Below are 18,852 nucleotides of genomic sequence, written 5' to 3' on the forward strand. Positions count from 1 at the left end.
AGCATTAACTCACAGCGCCACACCAGGACTCCATATTTAGGATACTAGACTATTATTAAATGTTTAATTTTCAAATACTATCTCTCATTATATAATTTGACATTTTGCTTTCCTGATCATGCTCTTTGATGTACCAAGTTAATTGATCATTTTCATATGGTACTTATGAATTTATTAAGAATTAACTTTCAGTGACAGGTGTTTGAAATGGAGAAGACTATATGGAGAAAGGCTTGACTATGTATTACAAGGGGCAAGTGAGAAACTTGAATCAAGTTAAAAATATGAAATAAAATCAGAGATAGTTGGTGGTGGGGAGAGAGGGTCTGAGGAATACTACCTTTTAGGGATTCCTGGAATATATATCTCATTTCGAATGACAGATACCATAAAGATTTAGCTATCCATATTTGCAAAGTGAGGTAGAAAATGGAGGCAACTGTCTAGATAATTTAAGCAACTTTATAAATATCTCAACACTGTTTGATCTCAGTTATCTAAATATTTCAGGTAAAAAAAAATTTTAAGCTTTCATTTGACTTAAACCATATAGTTACTTAAATTATGCACTTTTGTTACATGATCAAACATTGGTTTAATGTTTTGTGAAGATTTGATCTGAACAGACAAGAAATACACACAATGTTTTAAACCAAATAAAAATTCCAATCAAACGTTCTCACCTGTCTTTCCCCTCTTTTTTCTTCTATCCCCCCAATAGTAGTGGAACTTGTGTTTTCCTTTAAAAAGTTATTAAACAAGAATGAAATGGTTATATTAAGTTTATTTTCCAACGTGAACCAAGCTCCCCTTTCATTCATCTCAAATCCTAAGTATCATGTTGTTGTTGTTAGATGTCGTCTGATATTATGCCATCTTCATAATTGTTTTTACGCTTGAGTCCATTGCTGCTGCCACTGTGCCAGTCCATCTCATTGGAGGTCTTCCTCTTTTCGATGACCCTCCACTTTACCAAGCATGCATGGAGTCCTTCTCTCCTGATAACATGCCCAAAGTATGAAAGATGAAGCATGAGTGATAACTGCAAGTTGGACAGAGATGAAGGGCACCTCTTCTTCCAAGACAGATTTCTTTGTTCTTCTGGTAGTGCATGGTACTTTTAATATTCTTCTTTAGCACCATAACTCAAATACATCAATTCGTCTAAGGTCTTCCTTATTCATTGTCCAACTTTAGTATGCATATGAGACAATTGAAAATACCATGGCTTGAATCAGGCACACCTTAGTCCTCAAATTGATGTCTTTATTCTTGAACACTTTAAAGAGGTCTTTGCAGCAGATCTGCCTAATGCACTATGTCATTTGATTTCTTTACTCCTGTTCTCATGAATGTTGATTGTAAGCCAAGCAAAATGAAGTCTTTGACAACTTGAATATAAGTATCATGTTGTTGTTGTTGTTAAGTGCCGTTGAGTCAATTCGGACCCATAGGACTTCATATAGAGTTTCCAAGGAATGGCTGGTGAGCTTGAACAGCCAAACCTTATTGTTCAAACTGACTTGCAGTCCAGCACATTAACCCTCAGCTCCACACCAGGACTCCATAAGTATCATAAAATACATAAAAGGCTTATCTAAATAAAATTAACCATTTTTTGGCTAAGATCTCTTTGAGAATCTGATCAAAGCTAATTTCTGTTAAAAAACAAAACAAAAAAAAACTACATTTAACTAAGTTTCAGGAATTCCAAGACCTCTTGAGACAACTCTATGAACCCTAAATTAATAACCCTCAATGTAAAGAAAATGAATTTATCTAACACCAAATAGTCATACTCTGATATTTAGCTCACATGCTAGGGAATCTATCCCTTTAGGACTCTTCCTGGTAAGCACTCTTTTAGCTTCAAATGCCATCTATTCCCAGATGACTCCTTGATCTATACTCTGTCCCTCTCTGGATTTGCAGACATATTCATATAGCTCTACTTCCCAACCGGGCATCTCTGCTTGAGTGAGTAATGAGCACATGCTCCAAATAGAACGCAATACTTCTGATCGTTCTCTTTCCTGGCAACCCACCCCTCCTCTTTATTGTTAAAGTGTCACTTTTTCCTCATAAATATCTATTCAATCCATCTTTCTCTTGAAAAACTGTAATGGGCTCTGTACCTCTACTGGTCCCTGTCTAACTCATTCTCATCATGACTTTCCAGCATTGACTTTTAAAACACAATCTGATCATTCCACTCCCTTGCTTAAAACATATCATGAATATCTTCTATCCATAGGGAAAGAAGTGCAGACATTCAGCATGACTGATAAGACTTAGTCAGCATCCTCAGACTGGATAACTGTTTTGCCATGCCCAGCTCTTGAGGTCTACATGTATTTGTTGCTCACCAGGTATGCCTCCTGGTTCTCTTATATCTTGGAATCTTTGTACACTTTTTCCATCTGTCTGAGAGTCCTTCACTTCTGTCCAACTTGTGATTGCCACTCATGCTTCAAGACTAAACCTGAATGAGTGGCACCTTCTTTGTCAGGCATTGTCTGACTCTTCCCAACAAGGCTATTGGCTGTCTCTTCTGTGCTAACATAGCATCCTCACAAACATCTTCCATGGCCCCTACTACACTGTAGTGCAATTATTGTTTATCTCTCCATTAGACTATCAGCTGCTTTAGGGTAATTGGTATAATTTTTCTTTCTTTCTTTTTTTCCCCTCCCAATGTCTAGCACAATGCCAGTCACCCCTAAATTGGCTGATTTGGTGCCATCAAGTCAGTTCCAATTCATAGTGATCCTGTAAATCTTTATAGGAGCAGAAAGCCTTATCTTTCTCCTGCAGAGTTGCTGGTAGATTCGAACAACTGGCCTCGTGGTTAGCAGCTGTGCTTGTTACTATACCACCAGGGTTCCTTAGACAACCCATAGAGCTCAATAAATTATTATTACAATTTTTTAAAAAGGAGGAAGGAAGGAGAGACAGAAATTTTCCAGGGCCTTCCAGCTATCTAAATCCATGGATCATGCATGTAGAAAATCACTTCTGCCCTCCTTGAAAACAATTAGGTGAAATATCCAGATTAACAGTGCAGTGAAGGGGAGGAAAATAAGTTCATGCCTAGCGTAAGCTGACAGGCTTATTAAGACGCAATGAACCCCATTCTTTACTTCTCTGCATTGTGGGCGGAAAGCAGGCAATTGTAAAGCCCAGAAGAAATTCAAGGCAGGAAAGAGGCAGGCACACTATCACTTTCTGTATTCAAATCCTAAAAGCTAGTAGAAATTGACAACAATCAGGGCCTGTTGCTGTCAGTCACACTTATTTATATGCTTATTGTAGCCAATCATTTTCATGTATGCTCACAGATAGGTCCACTTCAAATCATAGTGAAAGCATGGTGCAGTCATTCATTTACTCATTCACTCAACCAATATTACTGAACAAGTCTATGTTCCGGGCACTATTGTAGGTACTGGAGATCCATCAGTGATCAAATGACAGAAGTCCCTGCCCTCAAAGAGCTTACATCCTAATAAGGAGATATGGAGAATAAAATAGATGAGTGATTTATAGAACTCAGGTCTCCTTCTGAGGTCTTTCAACGACTTATTCAGAAGCAGAGGGACCCTGCATGGTGCAAAGTGTCTTTGTGGTGACTGCTGTAAGTCAGAGATCTGGTCAAGTATGAATGATCATCAAGTAATATGAAATCTAAATAATATTCATTACTATAATAATAATGACAAGGGTAGATGCTATTCCAAATAGTTCTCAAAGTTTCCCACCACTTCATCTACAATATCAGCAGATGATTTACTTGAGTTGAGTAGCTCAGAAGTCTGGGTGCCAATTTATTTTGCCCTGCCTTAAAAGGATCCTTTTAAAAAGAAATGATCACTCCAGAGGCCTAGCATATTCTCCATCATATGAGTAGTATGAATTTGTACGTTAGGTAATTTTAGAGTTGGCTTCAGTTGACTTGACACATTTCCAACATTGAAATTTGAAGCTTCCTTGTAATCACGATAAAGATTCTTTCTGCCATCTGCTAAACTTTTTTTGTGAGTGGCTCTTGAAGATTTCAGATTCACCCCCTAAATTGCTCTCTTTTTAAATTAAGTAAGCCTCTGTTCTACCATAATCATCATTTTAATTTATATAATTATACTAGGAAGAAAACTGAGGTACACATAAAGGGCCTGCCATCTTTTGATTCAAGAGATAAGATGTCAGTCTTGGTGTGGCACTGTAGGATAAGCACTGAAATGGTAACTAACTGCAAGGTTGGCAGTTCATACCCACCAGACACTGCTCAGAAACCCTATACAGGGTCACTAGGAGTCGGAATTGACTGAAAATCACCCAACAATAACAACATGCATGGAAAGGCTCATATATTTCTATGGTGGAAAAATAAAATAAAATCAGGGGCTTTGTTGGGTGTCCCAGTGTGACACTGCAGGACAATTCACTGGACCACAAGGTCAGTTTGAACCACAAGGTCAGTGGTTCAAACCCATTAGCCGTTCCTCAGAAATCCTAGACGACAGGGTCGCTATGAATTGAAACTGACTCCATGGCACGTACAACAAAAACAACAATGTTGGGAAAGACCTCAGTCCTGAGTTGGTTCCAGTTTTCTCATAAGGATCTGCACACAAGCCCAGATAGGCCCAACAGAATGGAGTCTTGGAAGAAATTTAAAGGGAATGATGGGAAGAAAGGGTTGGTGCTCTGAGGACATACCTAGGAGGTATGACCAACCTCTGAGAGAATGAGAAGAAAGGCCCAGTGGTGAAGAAGAGGGAAACGGGGACACAAAGATTTCTTTGATCAGAATGAAGAAAGGAAGACTGACATCAACAGGGTGGTTTGATAGTGTGAGAAGCCTGGTGGCCCAGAGCCTGTTAGTGCAACATGCTGGATGCTGCACAAGAATGGTGGTGAAATGAATCTAGATGACAAAGACGCCTAATTCACACAGCTGGGCGATGGCCATTAGTCTGTTTTACTAAACGACACAAGAGCAAAGGGCAGGGCTACTCACATCTGGGAACAGGGCCAAGATCCTTTGGATTTTTTTTTAAACCCCTGTTCTTATATAAAACTTTTTAATGGCACCACCATCTATTTTCCTTAAATAAAAAATGTTGAATGTTTCTCTCACACCAGTTTAAGAGAGAAACGAGAGTTTAAATTAACTCCAAATGGTAAAAATTTAATACAGCTCCAGCTGCCTGCAGGTTTCTTCAGTTCAAATTGTTCGGTTCGAGAGCTGCTTCCAGCTGCTTTGTGATCTCATCCTCCATTTGAAATTTGTTGTGCCTACTGAGCAGCAGTTTAAAGCACATAATGAAAATCACTTGACTTATAGCCTCTCTGATCAACAGGTGAGTCCATTATCTGGTGATAGAACAAGCCAGCTATTTCAAGTTAAGAAATAACTATATATTTGGAGTCAGAAACAAGCAAACCAACCAACCAACCAACAAACAAACTCCTCTAAAGGTTTAGAATTTCTTTCACTGAGTCTAATTCTTTAAGCCAGGGGAAGGCTTCCAATTTCAAGGTAAACTGTTTGCTCTCTCCACCTGGTTTCAGTGTCTCAAATGGGGACAGAAAGTGTAATGATAAGAATTTTGGCTAACTCCTATAGGAAATGAGTTGGGAGAAAAAGCACAAACTGAAATAGCTTTGGAGAAAGGATACGTCACACTTCAGTTAGGTAGAAACAAAGCCTAAATCCTAAGCTATTTCTTTGTTGGGAGTCCTGGTGCGGCACTCTAGGATAAGCACAGGACCACAAGGTCAGTTTGAATCACAAGGTCAGCAGTTCAAAACTCACCAGGGGTTCCTTGGAAACCCTATTTTAGGAAATTGTAATCTGGGCATGAAAACTCATCACATTCTTGAACAATCAGAAAACTTCCTGGAAAGCAAAACTTGGTATAGGGCTTCAAAACTTGGTATAGGTTTATCCCAGTTTGACCATCCCCCACCCTTCACCCCAACCCCACTGAGAATTTGCATTTCTACCCAGATGCACTGAATCAGAATCTATAATTTATCAAGAGTCCCAGGTATACATAGAATTACCTTATTTAAGAATCACAAAAAGATTTGCTCGAATGTAAATTCTGATTTAGTATACCTAGGATAGAAATGCACCTTCTCAGCAGGAGATTGAACTGGAATGAACCGGTTCAAAGGTCTGCTTCCTTAGTTCTGCAACAGGACTGCACAGAATGCTGTGTTGCTTATGGGTCCTGCCTTGCACCTGCATTTTGGTGGACAAAAGGGGATTCTACCATGTCCCTAGTGACAGAGCTTGGTGGAAGAGAATGGGACCAAGCCAAACTAAGAACTGCATTAAAGACATATGGCTTCTCTATGGCTCTCAAAACGTTAGCTAATAAAATACTGCCCCTTGACCATAACTATCTCACCTGGCATAAATTTTAGCTGGAAAGAGCAACGGGTTCAATGAAACAAAATGATGTTGGATAGACGAACCAAGTGTTCATGGCCTTCGAATGAAGGGAAATTGTGTTGTGAAGTACTTGAAAGATGACATAAAAAGCTGGTTAAACAAATTGCCACTTGATTTCTGTATATATTCAAGTGATTTTTTACAAGAATGCTCTAAGTCAAATTCTAAGTCGTATTTGCCAAATTTGATTCTTATGGATCCCTGGGTGATTCTTATATATACATAATCTTGTTGAAATGTAGACTCCGATTCAGTTTATCTGGGGTGGAAATGCAAATTCTCATCAGGGGGTCAAACAGGAGTTGGAACCAGTTGGAAGCGTAGACAAAATTGTTTCATCAGACTCACCTCATTGATTGTGAGACTTAGCCAATATGTAAAAACACCAGCATACTATTTCTTCTACATATGGACTCGAAACTTGGTTGATGACCATAACCAGAAGTCTGCTTGATTTTCCCCATCCTTTTAATGGCCTTTATGTCCTTTTCCTTCATCCACAGGTGGAAAATAAAACCCCACATTACAGTTATGCTTTGGGAAAGCTGAAATAACATATATAGCTGAATAGTTATAAGGGAAAAGCACATCGTGAATTTAATTCCATTTCCAGATGTAAAATGTCATAAAGAATTTTTTTCCATACTTGGCGAAATAACAGGAATTTTCAAGACCATTTTCATTTCGTTTGGTGTACGCATGTTCAGAAGTAGGCATCAGAGTCTTTAGCATTGAGTGGGTTATAAATGCTATGTGTTGTAGCTCTAAAGAGATTGAACTACCAAAAGCCCCACATTCAGCCATGAGGTCCATGACCCTCACTGAAATGGAGGGGAACTGTGTCTGACTAATGATAGAATTTGGTGTGTTTTCAAAGCAAGAACTCTGATCCGTATGGAGAGGTTTCTAACCAATGTAATTACTCTCCAGTGAGCTCAGACACTCGAATTGTCGTCTGCTTCAAAGAGCAGAACATTTAGTCTTTCCACACATTTTTCATTTTGACTTCTCTTTTTCTTTTACCCTCCTTATGTGAGTCTTAGGGTATTTGTAGGAACATCTGGGTATGAGCCGAGAAAGATTAAAGCTTTGAGTAGAATTGATATTAAAAAGAGTTGGGAAAAAACCCAAATGTGATGTTTCAGAAACCCAAGGACACAACAGAACAAGGCATAAAAGTGACCCAAGGGTGGGAATAAGTCAGTTTGGTAAAAGTCCCTGTGTCAAACAACTCAGTTGAATAATGGGCACAGGACATGAACAGACACTCCATCAAAGAAGACATTCAGGTAACCAACAAACTTAGGAAGAAATGTCCACAATCATTAGTCATTGTTGCTGTTTTTAAGTACCATCAAGTCGGTTCTGACTCAGAGCAACCTGTATAGGGTTTCCAAGGAGTGGTTGATGACTTTGAACCACCAACCTTGCAGTTTGAACTGACCTTGCGGTCCAGCGCATTTACCTACAATGCCACACCAGGCAAATCAAAACAATGAGATATTGTCTCACGCCAACATTAATAACAAAGTTAAAAAAAAAAAGAAAAAGAGCCAATGCTGGTGAGTGTGGAGAGACTTGGACCATCCTACATTGCAGTTGGAACTGTAAAATGGTTCAACCACTGTAGAAAACTGTGTGGCACCTCCTCAAATAGTTGGAAATAGAAATCCTGCTTGATCCAGAAATCCGTCTACTTCGTGTATATCCACAAGAAATAAGAGCCAGGATACGAGTAAATATATGCACACTGATGTTTATTTTATCTCAGCACTATTCACAATAGCAAAAAGATAGAGACAGCCTAAATGCCCATCAATGGAAGAGTGGATAAACAAACTTTGGCACACACACTCACAATGGAATACTATGCAATATTGAAGATTAACAGTCACTCTACAAAACACCTCATAACTCTGAAGAACCTGACATACTTTGATGGTTACCATGGGTGGGAGGGAAGGAAGAGGGATTCACTAGCTAAAAGATATATACATGTTAACTCGGTCATGGGGAAGGAAATGTACAAGAAGGTGGAGGGCAGTATGCAAGAAGAGGGAGGATGGCTGAAAAATGATATAGATGTGTGAAGACACAGGGAGGTGTATACAAGGGCTGGGGGGCAGGGGATAGAGGTAAATAGTGATATATACACAATCCTGGAACAACAGTGTTCTGTGTGTAGATACATAGACAGAGACACAGGCTGTATGGGTATGGGCGGAGGAGTGGCACTGTATGATCAGCACTGGACTGCAAACCACAAGGTTGACAGTTCAAACCCACCAGCTGCTCTTCGGAAACCCTATACAGAGTCGCTATGAGTCAGAACTGACTTGACAGCACTTAACAACAATGTGGTGGTGGTTATGTGCTGTGGAATTGGTTCTGACTCATAGTGACCCTGTATAGGGTTTCTGAGGCTGTAAATCTTTATGGGAGCAAGAAAGCCTCATCTTTCTCCTGTGGAACTGCTGGTAGTTTTGAATTGCTGAATATATATTTATACGGAAATATGTGTATTTCTATATAAATATATAATGTAAATATATGTATTTATATTATAAATATACATATTTATATCCCACAAATTTATGAGTTTGAAAGAGAATATTTGTACATTTGTGCATGAGTAACCACATGGAGGAAGGAGGACAACTGTTGTTGTATGAAGGGGATTGTAATCATTGAGATGAAACAAAGTGTTTGACTTGTTGAAAGCAAAACAGATGATCTTGTCCATAAACCTTCACTCAATTCACAATTAAAGAAAAAAATTCTAAAAAAAGTCCCTTTGTCACATGATACCATTCTTATACCAAAGAAACTGTTCCTCTGTTGAAAATCAGTTGTACAGGCAGATTAACGGTTGTGTCCACCTAAGGAGTAACTCCCACAGTGGTCTTTTATGGGCAGGAAAGAGCTCTTTACAACTCAGCTCCTGCTTTGTATAAATTATTAGAGTAAGGGATGTGGGAGAACTTTTGAGTAATGAGGAAAAATAATTGATAATTTCAGAAAACCAATCAGTTTTCTTAAGACCTTTTAACAGATTTCTAAAAGATTGTAGATTTTGTTCCTAAAACTTTCTTGTGTTTTTCAAAGGGAGATAGGGACTTTTAAACTCATGTTTCTATTTCTGTGTAATCAGCTCAATTAAGATGACGTTAACTGCAATATGATCAGATGATTCCTACCATTGCCGTTCCCCCAGTTAGGTCCTATTTATTGATTTGGCCTCACCAAAAATTGAAGGTCACATCAAAGCAAAATGAGGCTAGTTAAAAAAAGCACTTTCCCTTAAAAAAAATACAAGCAATTTCAATTGATTCCTACTTCTCTTTCTTACAACTCTAAGTTAGAGGTACTACACCATAATTAATATTTGCATGAGCTAATTGGTGGCTGTTTTTGTATTGAACTGACATCTGTTATTGGAGGAGAGTTATCATCTGCATGACTTATTCTTTAGATTTGCAGGATTTTCTGTTTGAGCTCTAAACTGAAATGCAGATACACCAACTATGAGAAATAAATGAAAGCTGTCACCACTGTCAGCAGTAGAAACTGGGTGTCCATTTTCCACAAATTATGGACATCTGTATTCCTAATTGGCACCCTTTAGGGCTGTGCCAGCAGAATGACAGTGACAAGAGAGTCTGGTAGCTTTAGAAGGGAAAAGGTATCGGGGTTAGGCGTCATTTGTGAGTCTGTAAAGTTCTTTGTATGGAATATTTTTTCCTATAATACTGTCAATTTTGGTTTCAGGTACTTCCAAATGGCACATTGCATCAACACTAAGTTTGCTACTTTTAAAACAAATCCACTTATAATCTTAGGAATACCAAGTGGTATTGATGGTCATATGATCAGAAGATCATTGGCAAAGATGCATACAAATAGTTAACAAGGTAATGGTAAGAAATGTTGACCTTGATTTGTTTAGCTAAGATGTAAAGATTTTTGAAGGTCAAAGGTGTCCTTGTGTAGTGTTTTGGAGTCTAACTGTGTCTGACCCTCTAACATTAAGCTGCTGTGGCTTGCAGTTTTGAAGAGTGAAGCAAACCAGGGGGAAAGGGAGAAGGGGGAGAGAACAGGAAATGGAGTGAGGTGTTTCAGGAAGTTGTCAGGAGTTGACTGATTGATTCCAGATGGAAAGGGTCAGCCTTCATGACCCAGGAAATACTCACTAGGGGAAAGAAGTTGGCTTGTGGAAGGGGAAGGCCTGGGAGTGAGACGATGCTGGAATGTACATTCCACTTCCTTCAGTCTTAAAACATTCAGAAATTTTAACTTCTCTGAATAGAATAATATCAGTGTTGTCATCATTCATCAGAAAACAGTGAAGGAAGTTAAATTCGAAGCTTTGAATGTACCCAATATATCTTCACCTCAATAATGTAGCTCTTTCTCTCACAAGTAGAGTGAATTTATCTAAGAGTCCATATGTGTGTGCATCTCAATATAGAAGAACAACAACCAAATATATTTAATTTCACGTAGTGGAACTTGTGAATGGAACCTTTTGCATTTTGAAAACTCATTTTGGTTGGCAGGCTATTCAATATACCTCACGGTTTAGGATATTTGAAATTAAAAAATAAATTGGACTTTCCATGCATATATGTACACACACACACACATACATAGATACATACATTTGGACATCATTTAAAATCTTGTAATAAATTTTGCAGACACTGAAATAATTCAGGTTAATTCCCTTGCTGTCATGAGAGACCAGTGCTGGCCAGCAAGAGATTAAAATTTATTTCCATTGTTAATAGAAAATAATGAAGTGCATCTGAACCATCAGGGTATGTCATTCGGGAAATGTTCACTTTGGAACTAAGTCACACTCCACCCAATGGACAATGATGAAATCAACTGGCTCATGAAAGCCCCAGATTTTGTGACAGGAATGCGTGAGGAACATTAACCTCTAGTATGACAAGAACCTTGTGGAATGAATTAAAGTGATCTCCAAGAGAGCTCTTTACATCCGCATAATCCTCAGACAGGGCAAGGGTTCTCCTCAGTGTGCCTAGTTCAGCTCATTCACAATTAAAGTCTGAAGTTTCCTCCCATGGCTTCTCCAGAGATGACAGCTGGGCCTTTGAAAATCCATTCACACACTCCATGTGTAAGCGTGGTCTGTAGTCCTTTCTCTTCTGCTCCTTCTCCTATTACTATCCCGTATGTGTAAGCATGTACAGGAGTCTTGGTGTGGCACTGTGGGAGGAGCACTGAACTGCTAACCACAAGGTCAGTGGTTCAAACCCACCAGCCGCTCCTCAGAAACCCTGTACAGAGTTGCTATGAGTCAGAACTGACACGGCGACACTTCACAGCAACAACTAACACCACAAGCATCCATAGAAGGGATGCTTTCAACCTGCACATTCATTTCAGCCTTGTGCCCACCGATTGAGGCACTGCCTCTCCCTTTGATTAGGATGCAATTTTGTGCCGTGTTGAGATCCCTCTGATAAGAACTTGTGCCATGGAGAGCTTGTGAAGAGTGATGACTGTGTCTTGTCTTATGGTTGCCGCACATAATAACAACTTTAGGGAAGGACCTTGCCCAGTCACTAATATATTCACATCTACACAATGCAAACAGACCCAGAGCTAGACAAGCTGCATCTCTGAATTATGAACAATTATACTGATAATAACTTTCTTCCTGACAACGTGGATTTAAGTTCTTACTTATGTCATAGGGAGGCAAGACAGAGAGTCACCCTGCTATACCTTTAGTGTTTTCAGTGAGGAGCTGAAACACAGAAGAGACATGTAGCCGACTGGGAATACATTGCCTGACATCTTCGAATTTCCAGGGCCTCTCATGATAGGTAGATAAGCTGTTGAGTTAAATGATTGATACCCATGCAAAATTTCACTTATGCTGCTGTTATGTCCAGGGAACCTTGGGCATGGAGGTAGAGTAACTATTTTGTGGATTTACATGTTTTAGGGGTTCTCTCAAACCCATTAAGTTAAAAAAAATTAAAAGATGCCATCTGAAAATCTATTTAAGGTGAACAAAAATCAGAAGACTATGTCTGAGGCTGGGGTGTGGCTGGGGAAATACACAGGATAACTTTCTAGAAGATGGACATATCTTAAGTTGTGAACATGGTATGGGCTACAAGGGTGTACCCATTTGTGAAAATTGTGCAACTAAGATTTGTACATATCAGTGTATATGATAAACTTTACATAAAAGTCTCTTTAATAATTATCATCACCATTGAGTAGGGGAGCAGTGGTACAGATGAAATGAGAATGGCCATAATTTGAGTTATAGAAACTAGATGATTGTAATGAAGAATTCATTATGCTATTCTGTTTATTTTGTTTGTTTGAAATTTTTTAATTGCCATCTAATGAATCCTCTTTCATAGCAGAAGGTAAGGCTGAGCCAAGGGTCTTCTCTTCATTTAGTAACTTAAGGAAGAGCTGAAATAACGAGTAGAGTACGACAAGTGCGAAAACAGAATAATAGGTAGAATTTCAGCCAATTTAATTTGGGGATAGGCAGGGAGAACCAATTTTAAATACTTATCATGTGGCTACTCAATAGCTTTCTCCAAAAGGCTTATACATATGCATGAATATGCACACAACGGAGTTCCTTTCTCAAAAATAAATCGCCGTGCATAACTGACTTGTGTTGGGAATAGACATATCTCTAGGATAGCTTGTCTTCCTGGATCCAAGAAGTCGATGGTGCTACTCAAGTCCAGTCTCTCCCACTTCACCTTCCCTGGCTGCTTTGGCCTTGGTAGATCTCCATACCTTTGAACTTCTCACACACTCATGATCTGCAACACACATGCTAGAACTCAATTAGACACCATACTCTGTCCTCCATTAAATGTTAGTCACATTTTTTTCAGCCTGAAAGTAAGTGCTTTGAGAGTAAGGATCATGTCTTATAACTTGGAACCTAGCCCCCAGAGTTCCCTTTGAGGAACCTCACCCAGAACTTAAGATATGGGAGAGGCTCAATAGGTTATATCATCTGTCTGATTGACTGGTTAAACAAGGCAGGGGTAAGACAAACAGGACAAGAATTCATTTAAATTTGGCACCCACCAGGCTCGGCACTAAATGTTTTACATGTGCTATCTCATTTTATCTTCAGCAGGGTCAAGTAATTTGTCCAATTAAGTAGTAGCATACTTTGGATTTGAACACAGCTCTATATCAAATTCATACTTTTCCACTACAACACACCCATCTCTTGCCTTTCCTCAGGTTAAATACTAAAGGTCCTGCACATTCACCACTGAATTCTGGCGACCTTATATACTCACCAGCAGTCTGTGCTCTGCTACTGCTTGCCAATGAACAGGGACACCACAAGCAAATGATCAGCCAGTATCCCAAGGCCTACCACTGGATTAGGACACATCAGAAAGGCAGTAACAGGTTTCTGAATTTAGAACAGTCATCTTTCAACTGGAGTTTAGCTCTTAGCTTCCTATTCACATACAGTTGGCACTTAGTGGTGACCACGGCTCAAGGATCATGAAAAATGCTTGTCTTCTGATAGAAAACAAGGTTTTTGAAGCCAACAGGTAGATGGCTAGTGTCCTACTTCATTATATGGACATAATATTTGAACACAACACATGACAAAGGATAGCCTCTTTTCTCAAAAAGTTCCACTGTAATTACAAGAGGAGAACAACTAGTTGAGATGCTAAGAACCTGCCCCTGTTCCAAGTTCTATCTCATATTGCATTCATCATGTGGAAGTCTGGTAAAAAAGGATTCTGGTGCATTTACCCCTTTCTGTAACACTAATCCCACTGCCCTGTGCCCCTTTTCTTTAAATACACAGGTCGTGTTGTCAACAACTGTGAATGTGGATGGACATGTGCTAGCTGTCTCTGACAACATGTTTGTTCATAACAACTCTAAGCATGGACGGAGAGCAAGACGACTGGATCCTTCAGAAGGTACGGCTGTCTGGGTTGAGAATGGCTGACACATGAAGTTCTCCACAAATTTTCCTTATTTGAACTTCAAAATTATGTTCTATGAGTAGGAGTGAAGAAAGTGCATAAAATCACATGGGTTTAAAAAATGAAGTTGTAAGTACTGACTCCAGCCTGCACTTTTGTAAACACCATACCTTGCCCAACCTGTGTCAAAACCCCCATGCCTCACTGTCTCTTCCATTCAGTTCTGTGTTTTGCTTTTTTAATAGACGGGTATTTCAGGCAAATGTAAGCCCATGACATCTTAGTTAAACAGGAACATTGCCGTGCCAGACATGTATGAATAAGTGTCAGATGTGCCCTTAAACAAATTGTGAGCAAAACAAAACAATGTGCAGAATGAAATTGACACTAATTGATTTTTGTTTGCTTGGACAAGAAGAAATCATGGTCTGCTCTGGGTAGTTTTCCAAGTGCATTTAAAGTAATTAGAAATACTGGTAACTGTTAAACTTCAAGTTGTCTAAAAATTAAAATATATCAATTAAGACAACTGATAAAACTAAGTGAATTCCATCTTTTCTTATGCAATCCCTGGCTCACTGGTATAGGAAGACATTACAATATAGAATGAATGGCCAAACTAGGCAACTATTTCAGTGTGATGTTTTGCTGTATAGCACCCACCAGCCCCCATCTCAACCCAGACTTTAAAATGTGTCTTGTATCATTTTAAATAAGAATTAATGAACTGAAAGAAAATGATTGAATCAGTAAAGAATTTGGAGTGGTGTTAATTCTCCTCCAGTGGGCACTGAAAGGGGAGAAGAAAATCCCAGGGTTCAGAACTAGGAACCCATCCAGTTTTCCCTTGACTGATTGGATGTGATTGACTGGCTGTTCAAAGGAGGCTCATGTTTTTGGAGTCCTGCCAAAGTTCTCCTCCACCTTTGACCCTGTCAACTTTCGAAATGGAGTGATGGATTGACTTTAGTTATGGCCTGAAAACCATATTGGATTCCTGTTGGGATGTAAAGTCCAGAGGCCTTGAACATATGGAAGAAGGAGAGAAAATTCTTACTACAAAGTTAGTTAAGTGATTCGAAATTGTCTCTTGATAGAGCTGAAAAAAAAAATCGTAAACTAAGATAGATTTTACTCTCTCCTGTTCTCTCTCTCTAGCACATTAACAAGCCTTAGCATCTTGTAGTCTGAGGCAGAGAAGGTGGGGAGAGAAAAGAGATTTACACATTTCCAGTATGATCATCTTACAAAAATATGGGGAAAACAACAAAGTTTTAAAAACACCCTTTGCACAGTTACCTAAGTGCTTCACTTGTTCATACATAATGGTCAGCTCCTTAGACTTTAATGGCCTGATGAAAACTATAACAACCAATTAGGAAAGGTTGGCAAGTCAACAAAGCACAGCTTGAACTCTTTAGAATGACAAATAGTTTTCAAGAGCAGCCCATTCCAGAAACTCCAAACTTCACCCATGGAGGAAGGACAGACTTGACTTTTTTCTTTTCTATCTCTTAGCTACCCCCTGCATCAAAGCCATTAGCCCCAGTGAAGGCTGGACCACAGGAGGAGCCATGGTCATCATCATTGGGGACAACTTCTTTGACGGTCTCCAAGTGGTGTTTGGGACCATGCTTGTATGGAGTGAGGTAGGCAAAGAAAACGGCAACGTGCTTCGCTGATTTTCTTGGCCCCAAAATTGTTTTGATCCAGGGAAAACTAATAATTCCCAGATCAGCAGCATGTTGAGTGCCTACTATGAGCAGAGAAGCAAGCATAAAAGGCATGTAGATCATGATTTATTATGGAACAAATTCTTCAAAAAGACAAATATTCATTGCAGTGTTAGTCATAATGGTGAAAAATTAGAAATAGTCTAAATGTTGAGCAATAGGAGAATGATTAAATAAATAATGGGATATCTTTCTACTATTAAAGTTGTGTTTTGAAAAATCCCTACTAATAGAAGGGAAGAGAGAATGCTTACACTGTAATTCTCAGTGGAAAAAAAATCAGGACTGTGGCTGTATCTAACTATTTACCATGCCATGCATCCACAGAAAAGGTACTGGAAACTCACCAAGTATGCATATTTTTGCCTCTGGGTTATGCAATATTAGTATATTTCTTTATATATTTCTATAATTCCTAAATTCTCTACATTGGGTATGTTTTACTTTTATAATCAGTAAAACAATGAAATTTAATACAAAATTCTAACCAGGATGCTAAGTTGGGTTTGGGAATCGCCCAGTTACGATGTAAGACCATAAGCAGTCTAGGAAATTAATAGAGGGGATTATTGCAGGGATGGAGTGTGGAGAGATCAGTTGGTTTCAAAGGGAACTCCAGAGGGAGGGAGCATGAGACACAGGGGCAGGGCATGTCAAGTGGTGTGGAGCCTCAGGAGCAGAGAGCAGCCCAGGGTGGAGCTTAGTGTTCCGGGTGATGACTTATGTAATAGGTATTTCCCCCCTACCTGTTCATCCCTCAGCTAATCACCCCACATGCCATCAGAGTGCAGACTCCTCCTCGGCACATCCCTGGAGTGGTAGAAGTGACATTATCTTATAAATCCAAACAGTTCTGCAAAGGAGCCCCTGGGAGGTTCATTTACACAGGTAAGTGAAAGAGGGATTCCAAGGAAGATTGGCTCCTGGTTTGCTTTTGCCCTAATGCCCAGTGAAATGGTCTCTTCACTTTACAATCCTTCTTTTTTCGTAGTCTTTCTGCTAGTACGGTTGATAAAACAGTGGATTGGGAAATGTAGACTAAATTCTAAATTTGTGTTTTATTTAGACACTGCTCTGGTAGATGTCATGGCAGTTCATGTCCGAAGTACAGTCTTACAAATTTAACTCTGCTAGAATCATGCTGGAATCCTGGTGTGTTCTTCTTGTTGTTGTCAAGTGCTATTGAGTCGATTCCAACCCATAGTGACCCTGTATAGGGTTTCCAAGGAGCAGCTGGTGAGCTTGAACCACCAACTTGGCAGTTCAAATGACTTTGCAGTCTAACACATTAGCCCACAGCGTCACACAGGACTCCGGAGTCCTGGTGGAACGCCCTTGAAATGAGAGGTCGGTTTGAACCACAGGTCAGTGGCTCAAACTCACCATTCACTCCTTGAAAACCCTATAAGTCGAAACCAACTTGACAGCACTTAACAACAACAACAGAATCATGCTAGAACAGTCTTTTTTCCAAGCAGATAGAATAAATAAAGTTGCATGTAACCAAACTTTCTTAGAAAGGATATATATATCCCTTATGCCAATTACGTTGCAGACTGACTCATTAAAATTTTTTATGAAAGTAGAGATCATCTATTACTTTAATAGTTAGTGAAGGTCTACTCTGTACCGACAGCTGTTTCTAGGTAGAAGGTACAGAAGACATAAGACACATTCTCTATTTGGAAGTTTAGAAACTTTTGGAGGAAGCAGTAGAATATTTCACAGAGCAGCTGGAGAAATACTAAATTCAAGATGTTAGGAATTTCCAATGAATGGAATAAAAGAGTTTCAGGAAGAGACTTTAGTGTGCACTAAAGTAGTGGGATGATGGGGTTTGAAGGAAGAGATGGAAACTGAAAGAATGTTTTTAAAGGTGGGGATAATTTCTATGGGCAACAAGAACAAAGAATTTCTGGTTGTGGGGGAAGTAACCCATGGAAGGGCACAGAGAATGAAATAAGCAGATGGACAGAGGAGTGAGGAGGTGCAGGTTCAAGAGTGATGGTCAAGTACAGTTAGACCAGAATGTTGAGTGAATGAGCTAGACATGGGAGGAAAGAAATGTATAGAAAGCTTTAAAGCCTTGTATGGGAGTTTGAACTTGGTTTGGCAAGAAATTAAACAAACAAACAAAAACATTGGGGTTGTCACACAAAGGAGTTATCTTAAGAAAAACAAGTACTGTTGATAAGAAAATTAGATAGTGGGGGGTCAACTGAAGTCAGGGAGATGGATCAGGATGATAGGCTCTTTGTAAGAAAATAAGGGGAAGCGAGAAAGAAAGAAAGGACTCCTGGTGTGGCACTGTAGGATCAGCACTGGACTTGCAACCACAAGGTCAGCATTTCATACCCACCAGCAGTTCCTTGGAAACCCTATATAGGATCACTATGAGTAGGAACCAACTTGATGGCACTTAATAACAACAACATAGAAACTACGAAAAAAAAATCAGACATATTACTAATCCTTAATGTTAGTTTATTTTAGTATGTTGTTGTTTAGTACCCTGGAGTCGGTTCCAACTCATAGCGACCTTGTGCAGGGTTTCCGAGGCTGCAAATCTTTACGGGAGCAGAAAGCCTCATCTTTCTCCCACGGAACAGCTGGTAGTTTCGAACTGCTGACCTTAAGGTTAGCAGCCCGATTTGTAACCACTATGCTGTTTTTGTTGTTG

At 39.3% G+C, this 18,852-nt stretch overlaps 1 protein-coding gene across 3 annotated transcripts in view; it reads left to right on the top strand.

Annotated features, from left to right (window-relative positions):
• Positions 1 to 18,852, top strand: part of EBF2 (early B-cell factor 2) — a 244,708-nt gene that overhangs the window by 176,375 nt on the left and 49,481 nt on the right. For 2 of the 3 annotated variants that reach the window (XM_006864374.1, XM_006864375.1), the window contains exons 8-10: positions 14,316 to 14,433; positions 15,958 to 16,088; positions 16,934 to 17,060. In XM_006864374.1, coding sequence (XP_006864436.1) covers positions 14,316 to 14,433; positions 15,958 to 16,088; positions 16,934 to 17,060 — 376 coding nt within the window. Of the gene's footprint in view, positions 1 to 14,315; positions 14,458 to 15,957; positions 16,089 to 16,933; positions 17,061 to 18,852 lie in introns of all 3 variants that reach the window. The other variant, XM_006864373.1, reaches the window with a different exon arrangement.

Source organism: Chrysochloris asiatica, unplaced genomic scaffold (genome assembly GCF_000296735.1).
Source record: "Chrysochloris asiatica unplaced genomic scaffold, ChrAsi1.0 scaffold00064, whole genome shotgun sequence".
In the NCBI taxonomy this organism is placed as follows: Eukaryota; Metazoa; Chordata; class Mammalia; order Afrosoricida; family Chrysochloridae; genus Chrysochloris; species Chrysochloris asiatica.